Below are 10,779 nucleotides of genomic sequence, written 5' to 3' on the forward strand. Positions count from 1 at the left end.
CCTCAGGGATGATGCAGAAGGCGGAGAAGCAATGGCGTTGGGTGCCGTGGGGATAGCAGCGTGTCACAGACCCCTTCTGCTCGGGGTCAGGATGTGCAGGAAGCTCCCTGACATCTGCTTGCAAGACGGCAGGGAGCAAACAGTCAAGGAGAATTCTGGAGGGCGACACCATCCCTGGTGATGCACGGCTGGCTCTGCTGTCCACTCCTCAGGGAAGATGTGGTTTGGGAAGTGGTAATCGATTGATGGCTTAGACTGGGGAAGACCTCAAAACAGCGTGGTAGGTGATCTGGGGAGGGTTGAGAAGGACAGCAGCAGAGAACTGCTCCTGGACATGAGGTGAGCGTTTAGCTTCTGTGGAAAACGATAGGCAGAATCCTGCGGGAAGCTGCTGTGAGGAGCAGAGGAGGTCAGGGAACGTGGCAGACTTCCGTGGGCAGCCTCCACCAAGCAAAAGAACAATCCTTCAGAACACTTGGGGAAAAGAAGCAGACATACCAGCAGATGTCTGTGTGCAGACGGACGCTGCCCACCACACCTTCTCTTACCTCTTCCATCTGAGATGATTTCGTAGAAGCGAAAAAGAGCATCAAAAGCTGTGCAACTGATGGAATCTGTGCCACAGCTGACAATGAAGAGGTGTCCCAGCAGCTGGCCCAGGATGGGGATGTAGAGCTCTCTGGGATCATCGTGGCTGTCCTTGTATTTTTCGTTGTAGTCTGAGATCTGGGGGAGGGAGGGAGGAGAGACGAAGGGCTTAGTGGAGGCAGAGCCGGCCCCTGAGAGAGCAGGGCCTGGGGAGGGAAGAGCAGGGGCAAAGGAGGGACGAAGACCCTTGCTTCAGGGTGCTGAGGCCCTCACATGCATCCAGGCTTGCCTCGCAGGCACCCCTGAGAGGCAGGATGTTCTGGGATGCAGGAAAGGGTGGAGGGTTCCTTGTTCCTTACCTTGGCCACAAAATATGAGAGGATGAAATCACTCAGCCTCTCAATCCTCGTCACAGCTCTCTCACGCACAGCTGAGTTTTTGGAGCCAGCAAAGTCCAGCAGCACCTGCAAGGAGAGAAGTTGCTGGGCTGACAGCGGTCTGCAAATGTGACGTGAGAGGATTCTTTGGAAATTCTTTGCAAATGCCAAACCTCCAAGATATTCTGCAACTCTGTGCTGACGCTGGTGGGGGGACAGTTGCGTACGAAGGCCGCCAGCATGGGGTCCATGGCATTCATAGTCTGCAAGGAGGACAGGTGATCACTGAATTATTTCTGTGGCCCTTCTCAGCCCCAGGAGCTGGCTCTGAGCCCCTCTGGAGCCCAGGGGTGGCTTTGGGGCTAAAAAGCTGCTGCGTGCAGACCTCCTGCAGCACGGGATCAGGCCAGGGAAGGGGAAGGGGAAGAAGGGATGAGGCTGGGAAAGCAAATCTGGGCCCCGGCCCTGCATTGGTCTCCAGTTGTCTCAGCACGGGGAAGCAAGGCAGCAGCTCAGCAGGACTGGGGGTGCCGGTATCTCACCCAGCACATACCTTGGTGTAGAGCGCTCTTTCTGTCTCTGGCACATCCGACTCCGGAGGCAGAAAGAAGACGCTCCTGTAGCACGCATTCCGGAGACTCTCCTTTTTGCCATGCAGTGCTCTCGGCACGGTGTTGCTGAGGGAGAGAGAGAGAGGAGCCTGTTAGACGCAGTGCCTCGAGGCTTATGAAGGAGGACACGGACCTCCCTTGGCCAGGCATCCCCGGGAGGGATGGGCAGCCTCCCTGCCAGCTTCAGGGCCACCAGGACATTGCCCTGGGGATGTGCTGGCCCAACCAGCACAGTTCGTGGGTGACACGAAGCTGGGCGGGAGGGTTGATCCGCTTGAGGGCAGGAAGGCTCTGCAGAGGGATCTGGACAGGCTGGATCGACGGGCCGCATCCAACTGCGTGGCATTCAAGGCCAAATGCTGGGCGCCACACTTAGAATCATAGAATATCCTGAGTTGGAAAGGGGCAGACCTGAAGGGATGAAAGACACAGTCTGCTGATGGCTCTTGAGCAGAAGGCACCCCGAGACATGCGCCTCACGCCAGCCAGCAATTGGCCACTGCGCAAAGCTCATCTTTAACATCGTAGCCAAGTTATCTCCAACCAATTTATCTCCACCTTGCTCGAGTTTTTGTTTCTAACGCTTATTTCTTCATTATCTCTAATTCAGGGACGTGTGAAATAGCGCAAAGCCACCTGCAAATTCCTTTCCCACACAGACCCACAAGGATCATTGAGTCAAACGCCAGGCTCCACACAGAACCGCCCAATATCGGAGAATGTTAGAGCGTTGTCCAAACGTTTCTTGACTTCCAGCAGGCTTGGAGCCATGCCCACTGCCCGGGGGAGCCTGTCCCAGTGCCCGACCACCCTCTCAGTGAAGAACCTTTTCCTATCACCCAGCCTCAGCCTCCCCTGTCCCAGCTCCGTGCCGTTCTCTCGGGTCCTGTCACTGTCCCCAGAGAGCAGAGCTCAGCACCTGCCCCTCCGCTCCCCTCGTGAGGGAGCTGCAGGCCGCCAGGAGGCCTCCCCTCAGTCTCCTCCAGGCTGAATTCTGACTCGTATTCAACTTGCTGTTGACCAAAACCCCCAGATCCCTTTCTGCAGGGCTGCTCTCCAGCCTCTTGTGCTGGCCCTACAATGGAACCCTGGGGAACCCCACTAGGGACTGGTCAACAGCCTGATGCAACCCCCTTTCTATAACCCTTTGAGCCCAACCCATCAGCCAATTTTTCACCCTAACAGCATGTATTTATCTAGCTGTACAACGGACATTTTGTCCAGAAGGATACTGAGAGAAACAGTATTGAAAACTTGATGGAAATCCAAAACCTGCCTTCCCTTGGTCAACTAGATGGGTGATGTTGTCATAAAAGGAAATTAAGTTTGTTAACCAGGACTTTCCCCTCATGAACCTTGGTGGGCTGTGACCAATGACTGTGTTGTCTTTCAGGTGTTTTTTCAGTAACGCCCAAACAGTTTTCTCCATATTTTTACTAGGCTCTGAAGAGAGACTGGCAGGTCTGTAATTATCAGGCTCTTCTTTCTTGCCCTTCTTGAAAGCTGTCACAATGATTGCCAGCCTACAGTCAACTTGGACCTCTCTGGGCTCCCAAGACCATTGAAAAATGATTGAGAGAGGTCTCACAAGGACATTAGTCGGCCCTCTGAGAACCCTGGGATGAATCCCCTCAGGCCCCGTAGACTCATATGCATCCAGTGTGGGTTTGGCTGGGAGGTTTTTGTTACCGCAGTCGCGGCCCTCCAACTCTGGGCCCCTTGGGTCCCAGAGCCCATCACTGCTCTTGAAGACAGAGGCAAAAAAGGCATTAAATGTCTCTGCTTCGCCTATGTCCCTGCTTGTGAGGTGACCATCCTCATCAAGTAATGGACCAATGTTTCCTCTAGTCCTCCTTTTGCTGTTAACATATTGAACACATATATACATATATAGAGATATATATAGATATATATATCTGTGTTGTCACCCACAGTACTAGCCAGCTTCACCTCTGAGCTTTGGCCGCACAAATTTTCTCCCGACAGAGGCGAACAGCACCTCTGTAGCCCTGCCACGTCACCCGACCTCGCTTCCAGTGGCCACACTGGAAGCTTTTTCCTCTTAAGCTCTAGAAGAAGATCCCTGCTCAGCCAAGCTGGCCTTCTGCCCCGCCTGCTTCACTTCCGACATTTCGGAATCGCCTGCTCCTGTGCTCTTAGGAGGTGGTGCTTAAAAAGATGGACCCCGATACCTTCCAAAGCAGCTTCTCAGGGGACCTTCCTAACTAGTTCCCTGAGCAGCCTGAAGTCTGCCCTCCCCGTGTCCAGAGTTCACAGAATTGGAGGGGACCTCAAGAGATCATCGGGTCCAACCCCCCTGCCAAAAGCAGGTTTTGTGGCAGTTTTCCTCCTATCAACAAAGATTTTAAACTCAACCGCTTTGTGATTGCTATGGCCAAGATGGCCACCGATCACCACTTCCCATGTGGCTGCAACCTCTCAGATTATTTTTGCCTATGTTGTCCTGGTTTCAGTTAGGACAGAGTTAATTTTCCTCCTAGTAGCTAGTAGGGTGCTATGTTTTGGATTAGGATGAGAAGAGCGCTGATAACATGCTGATGTTTTAATTGTTGCAGAGCAGTGCTTACACCAAGCCAAGGACTTTTCAGCTTCTCGCTCTGTCCTGCCAGCGGGCAGGCTAGGGGTGCAGCACGAGCCGAGAGGGGACAGACCCAGGACAGCTGACCCAAACTGGCCAAAGGGGTATTCCATACCATCTGACGTCATGCTGAAAAATATATAGGGGTGGCTAGCCGGGGTGGGGGGGGGGCCGGCTGCTCGGGGATAGGCTGGGCATCGGTCAACGGGTGGTGAGCAATTGCATTGTGCATCACTTATTTCGTACACATTATTACTATTAATACTATTATTATTATTATTATTGTTGTTATTCTTTTTCCTGTCTTAATAAACTGTCTGTATCTCAACTCACAGGCTTCACTTTCCCGTTTCTCTCCCCCATCCCAGAGAGGGAGTGGGGAGGGTGAGCGAACGGCTGTGTGGTGTTTAGCTGCCAACCAGGTTAAACCACAACAGTCCTTTTTGGTGCTCAATGTGGGGCACGAAGGGTTGACATAACGACAGATCTGACCAGAGTGTGTTAAACTAAAATTGGTATAAGTATTAGACCTGCTTAATAGTTGCTAGTCACAATGTTGATTGCTTTAATCTCGAGTCTGCTGTGCCTGTTTTCCAAATTGAGTTTTATAGCACGTTACTTTCTGTATGTGCTCCCTGTCACGCTGTTTATCCTTTCCGGGCCCTGGTTTAAGATCAGTATGGTACTGTGTGTTGTAACAATGGCTTATGATATGATGAAATTTCTGGTCACGACTCTAACCTGGTATTTGTACCCAGCACTGTCGTCGACTCTATACTTTGGAAACCATATCTCAGAAACTATTAGCAATTACACCTATTGCCTTTTTTCGTCAGGGAGCCAATCTGTGGAGGGGACAGGGGAAGATATTTTTTCCTATTTGTTCACTCTCCCTTTCTCCTTCACCACCCTCTTATCCTCTGAGCTAGTTACGATAGTTCTCCAAGATGTTGAATATCCTTGGGATACTCAGACCACCATGTTCTTGTTGTTATGTCTCCTGAATGCGCTTCAGGTTTTGTTTAAGGTTAAACAACTACTTACGAATCTCATCCAGAGATCTGTCTTGAGGCGGGATAGTTTCGAGTGGCAGGGAGTGTGGGAGGATATGGGCAGGTTTCTAGAGCAGTGGGCACCTCCAGTGTTTTGGACATTCACCCCTGAACAACTGCAAAATCCTAAAAAACTGGTAGAATGCTTGAAAAAAGGGTGTCATGACTCTGGCAGGTCCAAAGTGACACAAATCACTGTAGTGTGCTGGGGTCTGGCCTACGCCTATCGAGCTGCAATTGATGCTACTATCAACCTAGTGACAGACCCTGCAGCCACTCCAGCCCCTGCAGCCGTTCCAGCTCCTGCAGCCGTTCCAGCTCCTGCAGCCGTTCCAGCTCCTGCAGCCACTCCAGTTCCAGCTCCAGTGTTCTTCTTGTGGCATCACACTGCCCACCACATCCCACAGACCCCAGGAAAAGCCCTGAACCAGACATGGGTGTGTAGGATCTCCCCTCCAGTAGCTGGTAGCGGGCCTTGGCCCTTCTGCTTCATCAAAACATTTCTCATCACAGTGCCTTTGACTATCTGTAATCATGGCCTCCAATTATCTGCTCTAACAAGTTCTTGGGGAGACTCTCTTAGTAACGGCCCTCAGTGGGGCCCGTTAATACTCCAAGTCACTTCAACTTTTTCTTCTGACTTTACTTTCTCAATCGGTTGCATCATTCTCCTCTCAGTACCTGAGCTTCATAAATTCAGCACCAAAATACACCGTGGAACTCATTAAAATGAAGAAACTCCTAACGCTTCTTACATAGTTTTGTTCAAGACTTCAAGACTTGTACAGCTAATTGGAGAGCTTTCATGGTGTAGTTAAGGAGGAAGATTTCAAAGAGCACCTAATAATTTTTTTTTCTCATCTTAAAGGATGCGTTTAGTTTAATTTCGGTTTGGAGCATTTCAATTCACTAATTGATATTGATCCAGGGTGTCTCCTTTGGGGAATTGCATAGATAGGAAAAGCAGACTCTTGAGATCCGACACCGCATGGACAACCTTGCTCCTCCCCACCCCAGCCCTGACATTTCTCCCATTGTCTGCTTGGTGCTTGCATCACTTTTCCTTACACCACACTTCTGCACCAAAGTCTGCAGCTGGATGTTACAGCTCCTTTGCACCAGCTCCCACCTGCTTTCCTTAGAGACCTGGCTGCACTCAGGTGCAGAAGGGTTTTTCCTATTTCCAGCCAAAGAACGTGAAAACATGCTGCAGTTATCCAGAAAACAAAGCAAGCTCATCGTGTATGCCTCCTGTGAAGTTTACCTTCACAAAAGAATGACTGTAGAAGTATTTTATACTGATAGATAGGAAATTAAAAATGATAGTGTTATTATTAATCCATATCATATGAATTCAATGAGAAATGATGAGGATCTTGGTAAGGAAACAATTAGACAGGCTGCTGATAGATGGACAAGCTGGGCTGCTTCTACCTGAAGCTCAAAGCAGCAACTGGGTCTGTGAGAGCAGTCTAATGATCAAAGAGTAAGGGGAGGGCAAACCAGGAGAACCATGGGGAGTGCGTAGGTCCAGACAGGCAGCTGGAAAGGGGACATTCAGCAGGGTCTGTTTAACCAAAACTTGTGGATGTGCCTGGAAGATGAGGGAGCACACCATGATAGACAAAGCGATGACAATGCACGTACAGGTGAACTTCAGAATTTCTTCTCCAGCGATGAATATACATCCTGAAAATTCGCATTTCTTCATGATAGAAATTACACTTTGTGTGTAATGTTTTATAAAAAGGATTGAAACATTTGAGGTGATGAGTAGTTGCTCTTTTACCTAAGTACTAAAGAAATTACTGGGTATTCAGGCAGAGCTTTGCTGTCAAGACAAAAAGCAAGCAGGACATGCAAGAGACCAGAGCCCTTTGGAGGATGCATATGGAGCCAGGTGGAGATACCAGAGCATGTCCACTGCCAGCAGTGGTCTTTGTCCCAATAACCCCAGCCCAGCCCAACACATGAAACCCCTTCAAAGACAACACCCTTGTTCAGTGGGTTCTTGGGACTCACCTAATGTTGAAATGGCCACTGGAAAACCCAATATACTCTCCCTTATTCCTAGTTAGCAGCTGAACATCCATTTACCATCACGGGTCATCTGTGGCAATCTCAGGCTGAAAGACTCAAGAGCAGGACACTTCAAAGGGCTGAGGCAGAACCCATCAGCTTACCCCAGTTTGTGAATCATCCCCTTCCAACAGGGATATGAAAGTAAATAATGTGAAATGACCCGTCAGGTCAATGCACAGACTACGGGAGAGTCCTACATACTGTGCTGTAGTGGTAGAAGGCAAAAAGCATTGCATTGTGCCTCACACTAATCAAGGAGACCTAATCCAGTTCATCCACAAGACAAAGAAAAAAACTTGAAGCTGAGTGAAGGACGTTGAGTTGTGACCTAGAACGAAGAAGGATGTTGATCACTGGGGAAGGAACTGCCCCTTTGTGCCATCACCAACGCAAATTACACAAGAACTACATCACATAAAGTAACCCGTCCCACCCTGGCTCTGTCACCTATGGGGCAGGAGAGAGGGAGCTGACAGCCAAGGGACGCGTTTGGGTGTGGAAGGTGGGGCCCAGCAGAGACAAGGAGTCAAGGCAGTGGGGTGGGAGGGGCCAGGAGAAGCAGCCCAAGGGGTGGTGCTGCTTGTGAGGGCACGTTTGTGCCAGCAGCCTGAGTGGGCAGCAGCTGTGCGCAGGCGAGGGGAGGCCAGGAAGCGCATGCCAAGAGCGCTCCTGCCAGCAGAGACAAGGCCGGGGCCGAGGGCAAGGGGAGAGGCAGGCGCAGGGCAGGGGGCTGCAAGGGCCATGCTGAGCTCCCTGCCCCTGCAGCAGCCGCACTGGCCCTCAGCAGACGTGCTGGCCAGCACGCACTGGGAGGTCCTGGCGTGCATTAGAGAGCAGCAAGGAGGGCGCTGGAGAGGGCCGGGGCGAAGCGGGTGGCAGAGCCCCATGCAGGGGCTGGCTGGGGGTCACCTCTGCTGCAGGCAGTGCACGCAGCGTGGCAGGAGGAGGGCAGGCAGGGCTCGTGGCCACGGGGCAGAGCCTGGCCCTGGATGCTCCATGAGCGCCTTGCAGGTCCTGGCAGGCTGCGGTGAGGGGACGAATGCCCTGGGCCCCCTTCCTGCTCTGCCCAGGCCAGCAAGGGCCCAGAGCGGCCTCCTCTCCCCTGCCCCTGCAGCTCTGGGCTCCCTTCCCCAGCCCTGGCTCTGCAGCACCAAGCCCTGCTGGGAGCCCTCCTCTGCATGCTCCCACCGCTCCCTGACGCTGCCGTTGCCCTCTGCTGGGCACTGCCCAGCCCAGCCCCTGCCCACCTCTCCCCCCCACCTCCCTGCCCTCTCCCCAGCCCAGCCCAGCCCAGCCCAGCAGCCCAGGCTGGGCTGGCCCCAGGGCAGTGCCCACCGCAGGCCGCTGCAGGGCTCTGGGCACGGCCACCACAGCCCCAGCCCCTCGCAAGGCACCGCAGCTGCTGGGACAAAGGCAGCTCTGGGCCTCCCCAGCAGCCCCCGGGCTGGGGCCAGCCACAGCTCAGGAGATGGAGGTCCGTGAAGCTGCAGGAGCCCCGGTCTCTTGCCTGGGAGATCCCCAGCACAGAGTGCCTGTGCCGCGCAGGGCCAGCCCCGCTCCCCAGGCCAGCACAAGAGGCCTGGCCCAGGCACAGAGCAGCTCCAGATTCCTCTCCAGGATGCCATTTGCCATCAGACCCACTGGGACGCTCCCAGGCCAGTCAAGGCCAGTTACTGTTTGCTGAGCCATGGGCAGCTAAGAAGGGAGCTCCCAGTCCAGCATGTAAGGAATGGTCCAGCAATTCGTGTCACTAAGGGATTTGAAGGGTTAACATTGAGGCCCGAGTCTAGGTGATAAGAGAACAAAGGGGGTTTTAGAGAAAACTGCTGACTATTGCACGGGATGTGGCGCCAGTCTCCGACATCCGGCCCAGAGGCTACCAAATAAGGAGGAAGGGGGAGCGGAAGGACGACTCAAGGGCAAAGCCTGGGAGGAAGACTGCGAGCCTTCAGCCCAAGCGACCCCCGAGAGACCACCAGAGACTGATACGCAGGCGCCCCTGGGAGGGTTTCGGATTCCGGAAACCAATTATAATAACCCTGCCTCTTCTAGAAGTAGTAATGAATATGTATTAGCGTAGGAGCATAAAAACCAGCCGCCTTACGTAACAGGTGTGCGTCCTGGTGGAGCAGAGACTCCCGGCGCACCCAGCGCTGTTTGCTTGCCTCTGTTCGTTTAATAAATTGTAAACTTTGATTGCAATCCTGTTTGGGACTCAGTCATTTATAACATGTTCTTGGCTGGAGCAGATATTTCTCTTCTCACCGTCATGGCCTACGACCGCTACGTTGCCATCTGCAAGCCCCTGCACTACGGGAGCCTCCTGGGCAGCAGAGCTTGTGCCCAGATGGCAGCAGCTGCCTGGGGCAGTGGCTTTCTCCATGCTGTCCTGCACACGGCCAGTACATTTTCCCTGCCCCTCTGCCAAGGCAATGCTGTGGACCAGTTCTTCTGTGAAATCCCCCAGATCCTCAGGCTCTCCTGCTCCAGCACTTATCTCAGGAAAATTGGACTTCTTGTGGTTATTGGTGCTTTAGCCTTTGGTTGCTTTGTTTTCATTGTGCTGTCCTATGTGGAGATCTTCAGGGCTGTGCTGAGGATCCCCTCTGAGCAGGGATGGCACAAAGCCTTTTCCACGTGCCTCCCTCACCTGCTCATTGTCCTTCTATTTCTCAGCACTGGCATCTGTGTTTACCTGAAGCCCCCCTACATTCCCTCCCCAGCACCGAATATGGTAGCGACATTTCTGTACTTGGTGGTGCCTCCAGCACTGAACCCCCTCATATATAGCATGAGGAACCGGGAACTCAAGGATGCAGTGAAGAATCTCTTTGGATAAATGCTTCTTATTATCATTAATTTGACTATATAAAGTCCTAACAGGAATCACAGGTTATCTGAAAAATCATGTTGGACGATTTCCTGTACTTATTTTTCGTTATTATTATTTCCCAGGTACTATGATGATTCTTCGTCTTCTTCTCTTCGTCGTTTCTTCTCTTTTCTATTCCTCTTTCTTCTTCTCTTTCTTCTATCTCTCTTCTTCCCTTCTTTTCTTCTCCTTCCTTTTTTTCTTCTTCCTTCTTCTCCTTCTTCTTCTCTTTCCTTTCTACTAATTATTCTTTTTTTTTCCCCTCATTATTTCATTTTCCTTTAGAACGAGGCTTCCAGTATAGATAACGAAAAGAAAGAAAGCATCAGAACTTCACTGGTCTCAGTTGCCATCTCTTCCCATCTCCTCTGGAGCTGGGGGAGCAGCTCCAGCATGCAGGAGGGGCTCAGGTCCAAGAGCCCAGCTGCCACATGGAGGAGCAGCCCCGGTGGCCCTCGGGGCTCCCCTCACTGCCCGCTGGGCTCTGCCTCTCTGCTGCCTTTGGGTCGGGGCTGCTGCTTCCTGGAGCCATGGCCATGGCCAGCAGCAGGACGTGGCCTTTTCACTGCTGCTCTCTTTCGGCTTCCACACTGTGATT

The 10,779-nt window shown here is 52.2% G+C and overlaps 1 protein-coding gene across 1 annotated transcript; it reads right to left on the reverse strand.

The window, feature by feature from the left end:
- Positions 1 to 267: 267 nt before the first annotated feature.
- On the reverse strand, positions 268 to 1,797 carry LOC121063086. The gene is made up of 4 exons (XM_040543419.1): positions 1,519 to 1,797; positions 1,139 to 1,228; positions 948 to 1,052; positions 268 to 726 (listed from the first exon to the last, which is right to left on the reverse strand). Exons 2-4 carry the CDS (start codon positions 1,223 to 1,225, stop codon positions 268 to 270), a joined length of 651 nt encoding a protein of 216 aa, XP_040399353.1. The 5' UTR covers positions 1,226 to 1,228; positions 1,519 to 1,797.
- Between the last annotated feature and the right edge of the window lie 8,982 nt (positions 1,798 to 10,779).

The sequence above is a fragment of the Cygnus olor genome, unplaced genomic scaffold (genome assembly GCF_009769625.2).
Source record: "Cygnus olor isolate bCygOlo1 unplaced genomic scaffold, bCygOlo1.pri.v2 S102, whole genome shotgun sequence".
Lineage (NCBI taxonomy): Eukaryota > Metazoa > Chordata > Aves > Anseriformes > Anatidae > Cygnus > Cygnus olor.

What these genes read in the sequence shown, in the direction of transcription:
- LOC121063086 (XM_040543419.1), bottom strand. Translation starts at nt 1,225, where the DNA reads ATGAATGCCATGGACCCCATGCTGGCGGCCTTCGTACGCAACTGTCCC. An exon ending in AGTTGCAGAATATCTTGGAG is followed by an intron (nt 1,053 to 1,138) that starts GTTTGGCATTTG and finishes CTCTCCTTGCAG; the next exon opens with GTGCTGCTGGACTTTGCTGG. An exon ending in TCTCATATTTTGTGGCCAAG is followed by an intron (nt 727 to 947) that starts GTAAGGAACAAG and finishes TCCCTCCCCCAG; the next exon opens with ATCTCAGACTACAACGAAAA.